This window comes from Purpureocillium lilacinum, assembly GCF_023168085.1.
Source record: "Purpureocillium lilacinum CBS 284.36 DNA, scaffold_6, whole genome shotgun sequence".
NCBI classification, from domain to species: Eukaryota; Fungi; Ascomycota; class Sordariomycetes; order Hypocreales; family Ophiocordycipitaceae; genus Purpureocillium; species Purpureocillium lilacinum.
Genome location: NW_027072116.1, coordinates 2,210,848 through 2,228,093, shown reverse-complemented (window position 1 = coordinate 2,228,093; position 17,246 = coordinate 2,210,848). Strand labels below are relative to the sequence as shown.

Sequence of the window (17,246 nt, the reverse complement as noted above, 5' to 3'; positions counted from 1 at the left end):
CTTGGGTTTCTGTCCGTTTCACAACCTATCGCGGGGCGGACATTATCCCTATTCCAACACCCTGCTCCTTCCTTTTCGCCTTCGCCCTTTCTGCAGCGTCTCGAGGCGTCAGGCCACAGTGGGCAGGGCTTCCTTGAGGCGACGTGAGACCGGCCTGACGGCAAGGACATACAGAGGGAAGGCACCATTCCATCGTCCCACTCTTCGCGTTTTGTGTTCTGTTTGTCGTCGTCACTGTCGTCACTGTTGTTGCTCCGCGGCGCTCTCATCACGGCCTAAGGTAAGAAGTGGACTGGGTTCCCTCGTTTTCGTCCCGGCTGAGCAGGCCGATGCGAACCCGGACCAGAGTGTGTTGTACCGCGGCGGTCTCTTGTGCCCCCTTCCATCTTTGGACAGCGATTTCCTTCGTGTTGTTGTGCAGCTCTCGGACATAAAAGGAGGCAAGGGTCCGACTCTGCCGGGCAGTGTACATGTGTATATACGGGTATATATGATGTCGAGTCCAGGCAGCCGACCTCCAAACTCGACAGACAAGGCGCCGACTGCCACCACCTGCATTCACCACAGCAGCTCAGGACACTTTCATCTCTCAACAGCTTACAGAGTCTGCATCGAGCATACCCTTCTGGGGACGTTAATCTCCAGCGGCGAGACCCAGCCAGTCCACCCGCCGACTTACAAGTCCAACCCTCTTGACACCGCCGTCCAAGCGCCCGAGTGCCAACACACTCTCTCCGATCAGTGCGAGAGTATCTCCGTGCGCATGGCCAACTACAGCAACGCCGGCGACTACGACTTAGTCGCCGACTCGGGCGGCTGCTGCCCCAGCTGCTGCCGCGCCCCGGACCTCGGCGTGCACGACTACTGCATCCCCTGCGCCTCGAACCCATCCTGCCCGCGCTCCTCTTCCTCCTACTCCTCCTCCTATACTTCCTCATCTCGCCACAATACTTGGAGCTCGTCCTCTGCTTCGGTCCCGCGCCGGGCCCATCAAGAAACTGCCGCTGGTACGTCCCGCGCGTTTGAACGGAAGCCTGACAGCAAGGTTCCCTCCCAGGCTAGCAAACGGAGTGGCCAAAAGAGGCACTGTGCTGAGACGAGTACAGCCAAGGACTCGAGTGGCGGCGCAGAAAAACACCGGGCGAGCAAATCGCGTGCCGAAGAGACCAAGGGGTCTAGGAAGGGGGCCGCTGTTGCGGGAGGGGGGCCCAAGTAAAGCGCAAGCATGTGTTGAAGTTGACGCTTCAGCTGACGGAACATTTGATATTCATATTGTGGGGCACTATGAGGCGCTCACTTAGACGGGCAGTCTTGACGTTTTGCGAGATCGATTTATTTGGCCACGGTTCTTGGTCGACAGGCGAGTGCCGGCAACGCGGGGGGTGGGTGAAAGCAGCGCAAAGCTCGAGGTCTTAAATGCGATATCTACGGCACTAGAGCAACACATCTACAAGAAGCATGCCCCATCATCCCATACAACAACAGCCACCATTACGTCAAGTCAAGCCAAGCTCAAGCAAACATCATCATGACAGCCAGGGGCAGCGCGACGGCCCACATCATCGGCCGAGTCAGGTCGGCAGCGTCCTTCTTGTCGTCGCTCTTGCCGCTCTTGCCACTGTCGCTGGTGCTGTTGTCGGAGCCGCTGGCGCTGCCAGTCTCGGCCTTGTTCTTGCCAGCCCAATTGAACTCATCATCCTTGAGGGGAACAACCTTGAGGCCCGACAGAGTCTTGCCGCCCTTGTCCTTGACTGTCAGCTTGACGTTGTAGTCCGAAATCTTGACAATCTTGCCGCTGGGCTTGGGCGTGACGCCGTTGTCAATGAGCTTCTGGGCGCCGGGGGGAAGCTCTGGGAGGGTGAAGTTGCTTTTGAAGCCCTTCTCCATGATAAGGTTGCTCTCGCATTCGGGCGGCGACACCTTCTTGTTGCTGGAGCTCTGCGCCTGGACAGTCTTCCAGTCGATGCCGGCCCACCGAGCCTTGAGACGGTTGTAGTCATCCATGATGGTGAGAGTGTTGTCCTTGATCTCAACGAGGCCGTAGTTGTTCTCCTCCTCAGTCCACTGGTAGACGACGCCGCCGGAGAAGACGGGGGTCATCTTGTCTCCGTAAATAGCCAGCGTCTCGTTCCAGTATCGAGGCTGCGGCGTGTTGCAGCCGTACTCGCTGAAGAAGACGGGCACGGACGTGTCCTTGAACTTGTCGGTCAACTCCTTGAAGGAGGAGCTTTCGTAGGTGGCCTTGATGCCGCACCAGCTGTACGAGTTGAGGGCGAAGATGTCGGCACGGCTCATGTCATCCTTCTCGCCCTTCTCAGAGCACTGCATGTAGTTCCAGGTGTCCCAAAGAACCTCGCGGACGTCGGCGGCCGAGTAGCCGACGGGGATGGCGCGCTTGATGTTCTTCTTGATGTAGTTCTTGATGTCACGGGTGATGGCGCGGAGATACGGGGGCACCTCCTTGGCCGAGGGAAGGTCATTGATGACCTCGTTGCCCGAGAAGTAGAGGAGCGTGTTGGGGTAGTTGGAGAAGGCCTCGACGACGGCAAAGGTGTGGTTCAGGTAGGCGGCGTAGTAGCTGGTCCACGGCTCAAACGAGGTGATAGCCTCGCCAACGAGGGGAGAGTTGACGTCGATGATCATGTAGATGCCGGCCTGCACGCAAGTCAGCCAGATTGAGAGGGGTTCCTCGATTCGTCACTTACAGCATTGAAGATGCTGGCGCACTCGTCGTGGTTGATGTAGGGGTCCAGGTTGTAGACACGAATAGTGTTGACACCAATGACCTGCATCAGAGCAGCGTCGCGCAAGCAGGTGTCGGCATGGCTGAGAGGATCCTTGCCGGTCGTTGGGTCGTAGCCCGCGCTGCCGCCAGGCTGGTAGGCAATACCAACGATCTGGAACTTCTTGCCCGTGTCAGGGTTGACGAAGTCGGTGCCCTTGACCTCGAGCGAGGGGACGGCGGTGACCAACGTGGCGGCGAGCGCCACGAGGAGCGATTTGAACTGGCGAGGGGGCGGCCGATCAGTAAATGTCGAGATAGTGTAACACAGCCCTTGGCGGCGGCGCACCGGCGGGGAGGAACGGCCCCCAACCTGGGGGATCACCTACAAGCATGGCTGACGGAACAAGCAGCCCGGGATCGACAAAAAAAGACGGGTTCGCGTCGCGATGCAGGGCCCTCGGTTACGAAGCGGGCAGGGCGATCGAGCAAGGGCGTCGAGGAGTCGCGATTCGCGCGCTGAGAAGCGACTTGTCGCTGTGTGGATTACGGGGAGAAAGGTTGTAGCAGGCCAAGGGGCGCGGCGCACAGCGAGAGACAGAGTGAGTGAGTGTGAGAGCGCCAGTCGGATGTCTGAAGGAGCGACAGGAAGCGAATATCCTTGAGGAAGGAGCGCACGAAGTTGGCTTCGCGGTTGTGGAAACAGCACGGCGCGCGGGAAGAGGAGGAGGAGAGCAAGCGCGGTGGACGGTCGAGGACGGGAGTGGGCGACCCCGGTGTTGAATAACTACCTAACCACTGTAACGGACAGAGGACCAGAGGCAGGTGACGATGGCGCCAAATTCGGGCCCATGCACACAGACCGTCACTCCCTCTTCACTCACTCGCCTGCTCGCTCGCTCCATCATTCACTCACTCACTCTCGCTGGGGCCGTTTCGGTCCCTGCGAAACGTGGGCCGGGGATTCCAGCGCGCCTCTTGGCAGGCCCTGCAGGTCCCCCAATCCACAGGCCACCCACCCACGCCATCCTTGACGGCCCCTGTCAATCTTGCAGCCCACTCTCTCAAGTAGGAAAGCTGGGGCTGGCGGCCAGACCACCCAGACCACTCTGCGGCCCCTGGTCCGCCCTGGAACCATTGCCTATCCAGACAATTTGGCCGACTCTCCCGCAGCCCTAGCGTCAGGAACCGCTCACTCTCGCGAGCAGCACCAGCTCCAGCAGCGAGCCATGCCATCCAGTCAAGCCACCATGCCAGCGTCTCCTCGGCCGGCGCGACGGTGCCTGACCTCGGGCGAGACGCAGAGGACGGCGCTAATAATTCTCGTATCACCACGATGCTTCTCCTCCCGCAACTTCGTCTCTTTCGTACAAGTAGACGAATAGACGCAGAGCGATGGGGATGAACTGACAGGCGAGCGGGCTGGATGGCTGGGCCCCTCATTCTTGCCCGAATGTGAGACATTTGCGCTCATCATCAATGCTCATGCTCATGCTCGTGCTCGCGCTCATTGTCCCAGAGCTTGGTTCCAAGGTCTCGTATCAGCTGCCAAACCGGTTATTACGCTGCAACAACACCCCTCCGTCCGTGGGCAGCAGCGAGGAACATGCGACGGGCTTCAATATGCCAAGGAGGACCCACGGTCCTCGCAGGTCATGCATTGCGCTTCAGCCCCGGTCCCTTCCATGCCCGCTCGTCGAGCTGTCCTGTTCAAACCTTGGGTCCCGCATTCCAAGTCCTTGTGTTGATGCAATGACGTGAATGGTTCGCGAAACACACAACCCGCTTCGTTCCCCCCCTTGACCCGAAACCTTGAGACGGAGAGCAGGCGGCCGCCACGTTTTGCGCCCCATGTTACGCACCTTACTGCCTCCGCGATGCCCTCGCCTCTGCGGTGAGCCCGAAACGAGCCCGACCGCTTTGTCGCGTAGAGAAACAAAAGACGGCGCGCACAAGCGCTTCACATTTCGCTTGATAAATTGATCCCTCTTTTGTGTGCTCGTAACCTGCGTGCCGGGGAAATTAATGGACGACGCCGGCTACCTAGTCGGTCAAGTGCGCCGTGCTTGAACGAATGCTCGCGCATTGGGCCAGGGGCAGGGCTGCACGGTCACCTGCCCACGGGCACACCCGCGCCACCAAACGGGCCCCTCCACCGCCGGCCGGTTTCAATCTTGCCGCCACTCGCTGGTCACGGTCGCTGTGGCGCCCACCTCCAAGCGCCTGCGACCAACTGAGGTGCATGCCCCTCCTGACGGCGGCAGAACCCCCAAAAGTGTTTCTTTCGTCTCGTCTTCTCAACACCTCGATCGACATCGCCCCGTCGTCCATGCTCCCACGCCTCTCGGCCGCCATTCCTCGACTCTCCCACTCCGTCGCGCCATTCGCCCGGTCTCCGACCTCTCGCTTCCTTCGTAGAATGGCCACCCGTGCGTTCTCCCCCACTGCCCCATCCTCCTGAATGCGCACCGGCATAGTTCAAGACGTGCGAGATATGAGAGAGGGGAAACGAAACACGCTGACCCGCGGTTTGCCGCTGCTCCAGTTCCCCCCGATAACCGCCCCATTGTCGTCTCAGGCCCCTCGGGCGTCGGCAAGGGAACCCTCTACAACCTGCTCTTCCAGCGCCACCCCGAGACCTTCACCCTGTCCGTCTCGCACACCACGCGCTCCCCCCGCGACGGCGAGCAGGATGGCGTCCACTATCACTTCGTCCCCATGGACCACTTCGAGGACCTCATCGGCCGCGACGGCTTCGTCGAGCACGCAAAGTTTGGCGGCAACCGCTACGGCACCAGCAAGATGACCATTGAGGAGCAGACCAAGAAGGGCAAGGTCGTCTTGCTCGACATTGAGATGGAGGTGCGCTCTCGCTCTCTGCTCCCCCATTGGGCCCATTGACCCGTGCTGCGTGTGCCGCGAATGCTGACGGCGCGCTGTGCTCAGGGCGTGAAACAAATCAAGCAGTCCGACTTCCCGGCCCGCTACGTCTTCATCTCGCCGCCGTCTTTCGAGACCCTCGAGTCGCGCCTCCGCGGCCGCGGAACTGAAAAGGAGGAGAGCATCCAGAAGCGCCTGGCCCAGGCCAAGAACGAGCTCGAGTACTCCAAGACGCCCGGCGTCCACGACCTCATCATCGTCAACGACGATCTCGAGAAGGCTTACAAGGAGTTTGAGGACTTTGTCTACAAGCCCCTCGACGCATGAATGAATCATGATATACGACCAACTAGATAGACGGTGACGTGGGCTCGCATATGGCGGCATTTCCACAATGAACATTTGAGCGTACACCGCGGCGTTCTTCCGCACCGGTTCAGCCGCACACGGAGTAGACTGCGCACATACGATACTCATGACGAGCCGCACACGTGAAAGTGGTCTCCCCCCTACATCTCGTGCCCTACACGCAGTCACCTTTCACGACGTAACAAACCGACTCCAGTCGTATTACAGTACGAGGCAAGAGGCCTGATTATAAGATAGGGGGAAATGGTAAAGAAGAGCTCGGAGGCTGTGTGGGCTAGTAAAGACAAATTGAATCGCGTGCAAACAACATACAGCCAACCACTGTAATGCGGCAGACCCCAGAAAGCCTCTGAATCCGGCTCAAACAAATCCGCTCAACACACTGGCCATGCTCTCCTTGCCGCCAGTCAGTCAGCCTCGTCGCCTCGACTGCGCATGGCCCGCTCCGGTGCCCCCTCCACCATGGCTCGACGAACAAAAGGCTTTTGGGATCAGTCATGAGTCGGATCGCCACGCAAAGAATGGTCTCCCTTCCCAGACCTGGTATATTACTGCCGTCTGCTCCGCATGATCCGTGACGGATGTCGACTTCGTTAGGGAAACGGTCTGATGCACCCCCTTCCTAGCGGTCCAGCCACGCCGTTGCTCCCTCGCAAGAACAAGCACCATTATCAAAGATCTGCCTAGTACCCGTTCATGGCCATTCGTTGCGAGTTGCGGCTCAGCTCCCGGTCAGCGGCAGGGCTGATGGGTCGGCTGCTAGCACCACCGCCGTGTGCGCTGCTCTCCTTCAGGGCCAGCAGCTGCTTGGCACGGAAGGTCTCGTAGTGAGTCTGAGAGGTCGTTTCGATGAGATCCTGGAGGTGGGTTCGCAGCAGGAAGTTGCGCAGGTAGACGAATTCGCAGTGGTTCTCGTCCTCGACGTTGATGACGCCCCATCGGTTCTGGCGGCCGCGGACCTGCTTGCCGTCGACAATGATGGACTTCTCCGACCCAACAACGGCGAAGGGCACGAGGCTCTGCTTGGGGGTTAGACTCAAATAAGGCAGTCAGCAGAACAGGGCTATTCCATACCTTGATCTGGCCATTCAGAGCGCGCTCCTCGTCGTCAAACTCCTCGTTGTCATACGGGAACATCTTGAGGTTGTGGAAGGCAAACTCCTCCTTGATGCGCTCCTTGAAGTCGCGGCGCTCCTCGACAGTGAGGGTATCGGCCTTGGCGATGACAGGCACGACATTGACAACGTCCGAGAGCTTCTTCAGGACAACAATGTCAATAGGCTTCAGGGAGTGGCCGGAAGGCTGGATGAAGAACAGGCAGCAGTGGATGCGAGTGTCCTGGATGTAGCGCTCGCGCTGAGCAGTGAGCTCCTTTCGCAGGTACGCAGAGTGCTGGTCCTTGATGTACTTGACAATGGGGTCCCAGCATCGGTCGTTGTTGACAAGGTCGCCATAGCCGGGGGTGTCGACAATGTTGAGCCTCAGCCGGACGCCATTCTCCTCGATGATGTGGGACACGGCCTGGATCTCGGTGGTGGAGCGGATGGGCTCCTCGGGCTGCAGGCGACCCTTGGAGTCGATGAGGTGCGAAGCGAAGATGGTGTTGATCAGGGTCGACTTGCCCAGACCGGTCTGGCCTGCAGGAGACAGAATGTCAGTGAACGCAGCTCGTGCAAGAGCCGGCGGGGGGTGGGCGGAGCACGTCGTCCATTTGAGTCGCCGGAGGGGTCGCCGAACATACCAACGCAGATGACATTGAACTGGAAACCCCGCTTCAACAGCTTCTTCTCGATCTGAGACGTGATGCTGTCGAAACCGACGTGGCTCTTGGGGACGATGGTGCTCGCAGGCATGGTGGCCATCTTGACTGTCGGACGATGGGGGGCGGTCCGGCTAAAGGGGACCACGAAAGGGGCTGCGGATTGATGAAGCTGAGATGCCGTATCTCTGCCCGATTCCAAGAAAGGGAAGCTGAGCTAGGCCTGCAGGATGAGGGACGGGGCTCGCACGCGACGACACGCAAAGGGACGCAGACGCAACGGGCGTGGTTGAGCTGGGGATGGCAAACGAGAGTTGAGGTTCTGGGGAGCGCGGCGCCGATGAACAAGCAGGTCAGGACAGGTCGGGCCAAAGAAGGGGTGACTTTTTGGCTTGGGGACCTGGGCCTGGGGCACAAGCCGAGTTGAGTTGGCCAGCGCCGCCCCGCCCCTGCCAATTGCCAGCCATAATTTCGCTCGCCAGAGGCAGGTGCAGGGGAGTGCAGGGACCGAGAAAGGGGGGAAGGGGCGGGCCTTGGGCACTTGCTTTTGGAGCTGGCCATTGGCCAACCCACAGTCCGTGCGTTGTGCGCCCGTGATTGGCCGGCATGGGAAGCTCGCGGACAGACTTTTGGATGATGGTCCGTCACGCGAATTTGCCGTTGTCTCAACGGCATCAAAAAAACGAAACGACGCCTCTCGACACCGCATCGCACGCCATTGCGCGAAGAAGGCCGCCGCTACGGTCACCCGTGAGCCGCTGCGTTATTCCGAACCGATTGAGCCGCCCGCGGTGCCGAACCCAGACACGATACCACCAGTCGCGCGACCGATCGAATCCCGTCCGGGACGACCTTGAATCGCACCGAGGTTGAGGAACAAGCTTCGAGAGGAGCACTGTCCACGATGGCCGCAATAGCAACTTCAGTCGTCTCTCGACTGTCCTCTCCCAGTGTCCTCGCGACCTCGCGCTGGGCGACACTCTACAGCCGGGTCGTCAGCCCGAGCTTCCTCCCGTCCCTCGCCATCGCCATCCCCGGCGTCAGCCTCAACCTGCCCACTCTGGACGACATCTGGGAGTCAGTGCTGCGCGCAGTGCCGAAGAACAAGGTGTCTCATTCCCGGAAGCGACACAGGCAAATGGCGGGCAAGGCGCTCAAGGACGTCAACAACCTGTGCAAGTGCCCCGGCTGCGGAGAGACCAAGAGGACGCACCGGCTATGCCAAAGATGTCTTGAAGGTACGGCGTAATCGCGCCGCAAAGCGAACAACGATGTGCTTTGCAATTGCTAACGTGATTCTAGACATGAAGAGGATATGGCGCGAGGACTACCCGACGGACAAGCCGTTCTAAGGATGTGGAGGTGGAGGCAGGGACCTCAGTGTTGTATCAAAATTTGTGTATATCATGTCTGCGTCAGCTCATGCATTCGGTCGGCGTTTGGCTCGGTCGAGCTGTGTATATCATTATAGATGGAGGAACGATGCGTCGACGAATTGAGACGTACCATTCCACGACGCCGCAATTGCCTGCGTGAATGACAGCTTCCCTTGTGTAACACCAGAGCTGTCCAACCCCTTGCTCCTGCGTCTGATTTGCATAATTTGCATAGAAAATCTGTAGTCTGGACTTGCAGCATTCTGCTCCTGATTGCGACGTCGTCTGTCGGTGAGGTAGTCCTGTCTGCGCGCGCGACCCAAGATCGTGACGTTGGAAAACCCCACCAAGGGTGACGCTCTGTCCTTCTCAACCACCACAGCACCAACACCCGCCGCACGCTGCGGACAAGCCAGGATGGTAACGGCTCCCGCACACTTGGAAATATTCAAAGTGCTGACGGGGATTCAAAGTCTAAGCAGTATCTGACCACGCATACCGTGGACGACGGTCAGACACCGAATTTTTACCCCGCGGCCCTAGCCGCAGCGTGACTTCTCAAGCTGACCCAGCGTATCGCCTGCAGCCCACATCACAGACATCTTCTCCCTGGCGACGACACCAAGAGCCGTTCTCTCAGCGAGCGGCTCGTCGACGCTGCACGTGCATGACACCACAGACCCCGCGTTCCCGCTGAGGCAGTCGCTTTCCGACGCCCACAAGCTGGGCTGCCACCACGTCTGCACGTCGAGGAACGGCAAGGTCGCCGCCAGCGCCGGCTTCGGCGGGGAGGTCAAGCTCTGGTCGCTGGACCAGGACACGGGCGACTGGCGCAGCGACGGTGAGCTCGCGGGGTCGTCGGCCAAGCCCGGCGAGGTGTGGGCGCTGGCCCTCAGCGAGGATGGCGGCTACCTCGCCACCACGACTAACGATGGGCGGATAAACGTCTGGGACATCCGCGACGAGAAAAAGTCCAAGATCCAGGAGTACGAGACCGGTAGTGCCGGCTCGGGGAGCTTCGGCATGTCCGTCGACCTCAGCAGAGACGGGAAATACACCGCCAGCGGTCATCAGAGCGGCGCCGTCTACATTTTCAACAACGATACAGGGCGAATTCTGTACTCCCTTACGGGTGAGTTGGTCCTCTTATCCTGTATTCAGACTATAGGCCAACATAATCGTCTAGGTCTAGCAAAGCCGGTACGAGCAGTAGCCTTCTCGCCGGGCAGCACGCGACTCGCCGCGGCCGGTGACGCGGGCATCATCGCTCTCTACGACATGAAGCACAGCGAGCACGTGGGCAACCTGACAGGCCACTCGTCGTGGATCACCTCGCTCGACTGGAGCGACACGGGAGAGTTTCTTCTCACCGGCTCGATGGACGGCAAGGTCAAGGTGTGGTCCATCGAGCGCAGCGCCTGCGTCGCGACGCACAGCGAGACGGACAAGGCGCTCTGGGCCGTGAGGTGGCTGCCGAAGACGGGGAAGAGCGAGATGTTTTGTACAGCCGGCGCTCACAGGAGCTTGTCTTTCTACAGGGAGGCGACTGGAGGTTGAGAGCGGCGGATGTGTTGCGGTACCTTGGGCAAAACGTGCTGCCATTGAACCTGCAGGCAATAGCTCGAAGCCTCGGTTCCAGATGATATATAGAAACGACTATGCTATTGCGTGCTGCTCATGAAATGTAATATCTTGAGCATCGCATCGACCCTGTCAATTCTCAGCCACCAAGTCAGTCAAATTACGGTGGGAGTGTATATCGTGTCCCATATGCCAATCGGCGTTTGCTGAGTGTTTCCTACGCACGTGATAAGCCTCACTAATGGATGACAGGACTGTGAACTCTATGGCTTTAGGTCTCTAGCTCTAGCCATGCATGTAGTTCCCCTACGGCTTAGACATGTCGCCCATTTCGTTGCGATCCGACGATGGTCATAACGGATAGTTGAGGCGCAGAGCAGCTGAGATATAGATCCCAATAAAGAAGACATAAAATACATCCGCGTATCGGCATCTGGGCACTTTCTGAATGCAATGCTCTCTGCTTGTATCGGTAGCACGCCACCAGCGACATGCCATGGTATTTTGCAAGACCATTCACTTAGCCTTGATATGACTGCGCCACGTGATAAGCAGGTGCCAGGCATAAGAGAGGACCTGAATCTTTTCAATCATGATGAACATTCATTATACGATTCGGCACTTCGACAAGATGCTTCAGGTATTGTGCACGTCTGTCATGGTGCTCAGTGAGCGGATGTGCGCAGAAGTTATCACGTGATGTCGTTCCAATGTCGCGTTGCCCCGCCAAATGGCTTGTGTCGCTTCCTCCGTCATAGGCCGCAGCGAGCCCCAACCGGCCCTTCAGCCCCAGGAATCCGTTAACCTCGATGAACAATCAACGTCCTCTACTCCATACACATACACTTTAGCAATTCATTCACCTGAAGAGATAAATTTATAGCGCATCATTCATCGCCCGCGCCATTCAACACTCCTCGCCCGCCCACCATGCCGACCACCCGACGCTCCACAGGCGGCGCCCGCGCACGCCCCGGCCCTGCAAAGGGCCAGTCGACCATCAGCTTCTCCAACCGGGTGACGAAGAGCGTGCCCAAGGACGCAAAGAAGAACGTCGTCGCCGCCGCTCCCGCTGTCGCTAAGGTCCCTGAGCCGGAACGGGCGGCTTCGCCAGCCGAGGAAGAGGTCGAGGACATTGCCCCCGACGTAACCCTCGACCAGGACGAAGCGGAGGCCGAGGTCGAGGCGCCGGCGCAGCAAGATGAGCCGCAAAAGTCCGAGGCCGAGATACGGGCGGAGAAGATCACCGATGCGCAGATCAACAAGTACTGGAAGGGCGTGGAGGGCCAGCGCAAGTCGCCGCGGGTACATCAGGAGGGACTCGACACCAGCGAGAAGGTCCTGCGGTACTTTGACGTGAGCTCGCAATACGGAGTAAGTATTTCATCTACAATTCAGTGTGGCGCACCGTTCGCTGACCGCGTGGCACCTAGCCTTGTGTGGGAATCGCCCGTATGAAGCGGTGGCAGAGGGCAGAGCGCCTGGGCCTCAACCCTCCGATCGAGGTGCTTGCCGTGCTGCTGAAAGAGGAGCGCAAGGGCACCAAGGGGGTCGAGACGGCGCAAATCGATCACATTCTGAACTCGATCGCGGTCGGCGCATGAACGTTTTATACGTGCAGACTCTCTTTTGGCTTGCTTCATGATCTGTTTGAGCTCTGGCGTTTTGGTTGGGTTTGTTTCGTTGCTACAGTCGGCGGGATTTGTACGAAGTGACGCGAAATACACTTTATTCGGCCGTACACGCCGACGCTGCGAGGCCATGAAATCGGGATTCTGGTCCGTCTAGTACCATATGCTTCTCGTCCTGTGATGAGGGAACGCCTCTTTCCCCTCTGCTTCTAGTTCCTTCATCTTGTCGTACAAGAAGAAGTCTATCAAAATTGCGTTCACATGGGTGTCGGGATGATGCCTCCGGATTTCTCTCCGGATCAGCTCCACGCACCATATACTGCATGCTACGGCAGCGAATTAGCAGTCGACCTGGCAGTTACTCGAGCACCGTCAACTCACCTCTCAATTGCACTTCCCAGCTGCTGCCGCTCTTCAGCAGCTGCTTGTCCTTGATGGCCGTGGCCACAGACGGACTGCAGTAGAGCGCACCGAGAGAGATTAGTATTTGCGGCACCCGGTAGTCGGCAAACATGGTGATCTTGTCAATGTCACGGAACGTGCCGTAGGATTCGCCTTGAAAGCAGGCCCAGAGGTCCGCAACCAAGATCTGGGCCCGCTTCAGCAGCCTTATGGGTTTCTCTCGGCCCGGGAAGGAATGCTCGTCCCGGAAGCACGAGAAGTCCCGGGCCAAGATATTGACCAGGCGTGCGGCGGAGCCGTCTGCCGAGGCGATGAGGTTGGTGACGGAGCATTCGTACCGCTGGCCGACGTCAGAATCCTTATCACAGAGAAGCAAACAGAGAACATGAAATACCTCGTAAAGAACCCGGCCGCTCTCTCTCAAGCATTCAAGGCGCTCTTCTAGCAGCGGCATCCCTTCCTCCGTGCAAGAGCGAAAGATGTGCCGCAGCGACTCGAGGTTGCACTCGTCCTCGCTCTGCCAAAAGTGCGGGTCGGTGATCGGAATGTCTGCACTCCGATGTTAGAAGTCGAGTCGTATCCATCCAATACGGTAAGGTTCACCATCATCAAGCGCTCTTTGCAGCGCAGCAACGAGGCTCCAGTACCCCGTCCATCTCTTTCCGCGATACTCAATGGCGAATCTCTCATCGTCGGGCAGCTCGGACCAGAACGAAAAGTTCAGCAGGTCCATGGTGAAGATGAAGGCGACGGTAGCCTCGTCCTTGGCCTTGGGGTGCAGCTCATGCTCTGACCAAGAGGCCGTCGAAAAGCTCTTCTCCTGCATCTGGTTGTAGATGCTCTCGGCGGCGTTCTTGGTGGCCCGCATGTCGATGGCCACGTCGATGCCATGGTCGTAGACGAATTCTGCGCCTTCGAGCACGCCCGTCTCGGGCTCGTCCTCGACGGCGGGCTTGCCTTGGAGGTGTTGGCGCAGGAGAGCCAGAAGCTCAGGGTCCGCCTCGTCGTCCGACATGTTGCAGTTGGTTGTCTTGTCCTTGGTGCCTGCGCCTCAAGACAAATGGCAATGCGCGGCACTCGGACCTTGGACTGGATCAAGCTTCTTCAATCTACGCCTTCAGATCATGGAGCTTGCAGGGTGGCTGCTCCAGATTGGTGTAAATATGGAGTCGGCAGTTGGGCCTTCCCGAGGACTTGGGAGCCGATTGGGACAGTGGAGGTACTGCGGGAGTTCACTGGCTGCTGCTTAGGCGGCCTTTGGCACGCGCTGTGAGACCCTGATCCCCGTACCTAGGGGCGGCAGGCACCTGGACTTCTACTTCTGGCCTTAGACAAGGGACAAGGCAGAGGGGTTTCGTTTCGGAGAATTATCAACAATGCGAGGTTGACGCATTGCTCCTGCAGGCCCCATTGGTATACACACCCTCCAGCGTTTCAACGCTCTGCCTTTGGCATCCATGGAGCCATTACATTGACTGCCCGGCGTGGGATGTTATCTGGGGCCTGCCTGTGCGACTGCGGACCTGGCAGTGGCATGACCACCCAGGCCACCCTGGGGAGCTGCTGCACCGGGCGCTGCAAACAACCGCCCAGGGCGCGCGTCCAGTGCCTGCACAGGCCCCACTATCGAAGTCAATGGCGAGGCGGCCAATGAAATGCGGGCCGCCCGCTGCACTCGCCTCGGATGCCGGATCCCTGAGCCGCTGACCTCATGCAATTGGTCGCGAGCTTGCGATGCATCAGCCGCAGCCTTCGTCCTTCACTGCACTCGCTCAGCGGCCTTCAGAGCCGTTCTCTTCACCTCTCCAACACCGTCCATCGCTCCCCCTCCGATCCCCCAGCGGCTCCCTCGCACCCTCGTTCCCCTCCAATTCGACGACCAATAACAGGCGATGGAGTCGGGGGACGCAGCAGAGAGCACAAAGCCTGCAGCTGCGGCTCCCGCAGCCGCATCGGCCGCGCCTGCGCCTGCGAGTGCGAGTGCGCCTGTTCCCGCGCCGACCCTCGCAGCTGTCCCGGCCGACCTTGGGAACAGCGCAGCAGCTGCTCCAGCAACTGCGAACACGGCCACGGACAAGACCACTCCCACTCCCACCACCACGGCTCCCTCTTCCGACCTCCCGCAACAACAGTCACGCGAAGAGAAACAACAGCCGCCGCCACAACCCCAGCTCCCATCGAGCGAGAGCACGAGCACGAGCACGAGCAATACGCCGAAGCCGTCTCTTCAGCAGCGGCCAAGGATCATGGCGCGCGACAGATTCAACCACCAATCGCTCGGCGTGTCGCTGAACTCGTCGGTGAAACAGGTGCGTCCCCCAACCCCAGAGCGCGTCGCTGCCGGCGTGTGCTCTCGCTGATCGTCGGATCGAACTGACCATCCAATCCCTCTACAGGCTCGAGTACTCATGGTCGGCGCCGGCGGCATCGGCTGCGAACTGCTCAAGAACCTGGTCCTCAGCGGCTTTGGCGAAATACATGTCGTGGATCTGGACACTATCGACCTGTCCAACCTCAACCGCCAATTCCTCTTCCGTCAAGAGCACATCAAGAAGTCCAAAGCCCTGGTGAGTTGCCTTCCGTCTTTAGCTTTAGTTCGGACCAGCTGACGGGTACCTCAGGTCGCCAAGGAAGCGGCACAAAAGTTCAATCCCAACGCCCAGATTGTCGCCCATCACGCGAACATAAAAGACTCCGAGTTCACCGTGTCGTGGTTTCGAGGATTCAAGATAGTCTTCAACGCCCTCGACAATCTCGAGGCGAGACGACATGTGAACAAAATGTGCCTCGCGGCTGGCGTGCCTTTGATCGAGAGCGGTACCACTGGCTTCAATGGTCAGGTGCAGGTGATCAAGAAGGGCCTCACGGCCTGTTATGACTGCAGCCCCAAGGAGACTCCAAAGACATTTCCCGTCTGCACGATTCGGAGCACGCCAAGCCAGCCCATTCACTGTATTGTTTGGGGCAAGAGTTACCTCCTGAAGTGAGTGCTTTGCCTCTGCGATGATGCTTGTAATGCTAATCAGACTGGTAGCGAAATATTCGGGGCTAGTGAAGACGAGTCGGCTTTCGACCATTCAGCTGACGCGGACAATGGTACGTCGGAAGCTGCGTGCACAGTGAGGAAGCTTGAATGCTAATCCACCGACAGCCGAGGAGATTGCAGAGCTCAAGAAGGAGTCCGAGCAACTCAAAAAGATTCGAGAGGCCGTCGGGACAGATGCCTTCCCGCAGATGCTCTTCGACAAAGTCTTTGACGCAGACGTTGAGCGCCTCCGGTCTGTGGAGGACATGTGGAAGTTGCGCCGCCGACCCGAGCCGCTCAAATACGAGAAGCTGCTGTCCCAGGCAAGCGATGCGCTGTCAGCAAAGGACGATGTCTTGAAAGACGACCAGAAGGTGTGGTCGCTCGAGGAAAGCCTGGTCGTATTCAGAGATAGCCTGGACCGGCTTAGCAAGCGGATGCTCCAGCTGAAGAAGGCCAAGGAACCTGCGGCCGCGGACCCCATAATCACCTTTGACAAAGACGACGAAGACACACTCGACTTCGTCGCCTCGAGCGCTAATATTCGCTCAACGATATTCGGCATCGACCGCAAGTCGCGGTTCGACATTAAGCAGATGGCAGGAAACATCATCCCGGCCATTGCGACTACCAATGCCATCGTGGCCGGACTCTGCGTCCTGGAGTCTTTCAAGGTCCTGAAAGGAGACTATGGCCATTCGAAGGAGGTGAGTCTACCAACCCTGAACTTCTGCCTTCCAAACTGACGTGTCGCAGGTGTTCCTGACACCTTTTGCCGCCGCGAGACTGCTCGCCCCTGACAAGTCTCGGAATCCGAACCCCAGCTGCCCGGTTTGTGGTGTTTTCAACACTGGAATTACCGTCGACTTCAAGCGTGCGACACTCAACGATGTGGTTGAGGATATCGTCAAGGATAGGCTCGGCTTCGGTGAGAGGGAATTTGTCGTCAGCAATGAAGTCGGCATTCTGTACGATGCCGATGAAACGGAGAACCTCCCAAAGAAGCTCTCTGAGCTCGGTAAGTCCACAGCATCCTATATTACCCCCACGTAAGGTCCATGGGCTCACGGATTACAGGCGTCAATGGCTCCAGTTTCCTGACCATCATGGACGATGACGACGATGAACCATTCGTGAACGTTGTCATCGATATCCAGGAAGAGTATGTCCTCATAAACGGCCCGAGTGTGACAATGGTCGAACTAACAGAGCCCAGGGCCTCTGATTATGACGAAAAGCCGGTCAAATCCTTGTTGACAGATCGTCCGGACATCCCTCGAAAGGCCAAGCAGCTGCCCCCGGCAGAAGCCAACGGCACTGCTCAGAACGGAAAGCATGCGCTCGACGATGTGGCTGAGGTTGAGCAAAAGAGCCTCAAGAGAGCGCATCCCGGAGACGACAACCAGCCTAGCAAAAAGGCTAAGACCGGTGACTCGTCGGCAGACGATGTCGTCCTTGTGGAGGATGCCGGTGGCGCCATCGTCATTGACGACTAAAAATT

General features: G+C 58.6%; 8 protein-coding genes across 8 annotated transcripts; 5 read left to right on the top strand and 3 right to left on the bottom strand.

Moving 5' to 3' along the window:
• Nucleotides 1-1,512: 1,512 nt before the first annotated feature.
• PLICBS_008575 (uncharacterized protein) lies at nt 1,513-3,117 on the bottom strand (the record flags this gene model as incomplete). Its single annotated transcript, XM_018323893.2, has 3 exons — nt 1,513-2,655; nt 2,706-3,005; nt 3,112-3,117. The coding sequence occupies 3 exons, from the start codon at nt 3,115-3,117 to the stop codon at nt 1,513-1,515; spliced, it is 1,449 nt and encodes a 482-aa protein (XP_018177072.1).
• Nucleotides 3,118-5,141: 2,024 nt separating this feature from the next.
• Nucleotides 5,142-5,929, top strand: PLICBS_008574 (uncharacterized protein; the record flags this gene model as incomplete). Its single annotated transcript, XM_018323895.2, has 3 exons — nt 5,142-5,151; nt 5,268-5,584; nt 5,669-5,929. The coding sequence occupies 3 exons, from the start codon at nt 5,142-5,144 to the stop codon at nt 5,927-5,929; spliced, it is 588 nt and encodes a 195-aa protein (XP_018177074.1).
• A 725-nt stretch (nt 5,930-6,654) lies between these two features.
• PLICBS_008573 (cell division control protein) lies at nt 6,655-7,824 on the bottom strand (the record flags this gene model as incomplete). Its single annotated transcript, XM_018323896.2, has 3 exons — nt 6,655-6,990; nt 7,046-7,608; nt 7,713-7,824. The coding sequence occupies 3 exons, from the start codon at nt 7,822-7,824 to the stop codon at nt 6,655-6,657; spliced, it is 1,011 nt and encodes a 336-aa protein (XP_018177075.1).
• An 810-nt stretch (nt 7,825-8,634) lies between these two features.
• On the top strand, nt 8,635-9,082 carry PLICBS_008572 (uncharacterized protein; the record flags this gene model as incomplete). The annotated part of the gene is made up of 2 exons (XM_065601416.1): nt 8,635-8,968; nt 9,033-9,082. The coding sequence occupies 2 exons, from the start codon at nt 8,635-8,637 to the stop codon at nt 9,080-9,082; spliced, it is 384 nt and encodes a 127-aa protein (XP_065457488.1).
• A 441-nt stretch (nt 9,083-9,523) lies between these two features.
• PLICBS_008571 (superkiller) lies at nt 9,524-10,663 on the top strand (the record flags this gene model as incomplete). Its single annotated transcript, XM_018323898.2, has 4 exons — nt 9,524-9,526; nt 9,580-9,616; nt 9,693-10,238; nt 10,293-10,663. 4 exons carry the CDS (start codon nt 9,524-9,526, stop codon nt 10,661-10,663), a joined length of 957 nt encoding a protein of 318 aa, XP_018177077.2.
• A 954-nt stretch (nt 10,664-11,617) lies between these two features.
• Nucleotides 11,618-12,291, top strand: PLICBS_008570 (uncharacterized protein; the record flags this gene model as incomplete). The annotated part of the gene is made up of 2 exons (XM_018323899.2): nt 11,618-12,061; nt 12,121-12,291. The coding sequence occupies 2 exons, from the start codon at nt 11,618-11,620 to the stop codon at nt 12,289-12,291; spliced, it is 615 nt and encodes a 204-aa protein (XP_018177078.2).
• Nucleotides 12,292-12,471: 180 nt separating this feature from the next.
• On the bottom strand, nt 12,472-13,735 carry PLICBS_008569 (uncharacterized protein; the record flags this gene model as incomplete). The annotated part of the gene is made up of 4 exons (XM_018323900.2): nt 12,472-12,644; nt 12,700-13,060; nt 13,115-13,269; nt 13,324-13,735. 4 exons carry the CDS (start codon nt 13,733-13,735, stop codon nt 12,472-12,474), a joined length of 1,101 nt encoding a protein of 366 aa, XP_018177079.2.
• Nucleotides 13,736-14,966: 1,231 nt separating this feature from the next.
• PLICBS_008568 (E1 ubiquitin-activating protein uba2) lies at nt 14,967-17,241 on the top strand (the record flags this gene model as incomplete). Its single annotated transcript, XM_065601415.1, has 7 exons — nt 14,967-15,029; nt 15,117-15,287; nt 15,342-15,703; nt 15,755-15,816; nt 15,872-16,452; nt 16,502-16,763; nt 16,823-17,241. 7 exons carry the CDS (start codon nt 14,967-14,969, stop codon nt 17,239-17,241), a joined length of 1,920 nt encoding a protein of 639 aa, XP_065457487.1.
• Nucleotides 17,242-17,246: the final 5 nt, after the last annotated feature.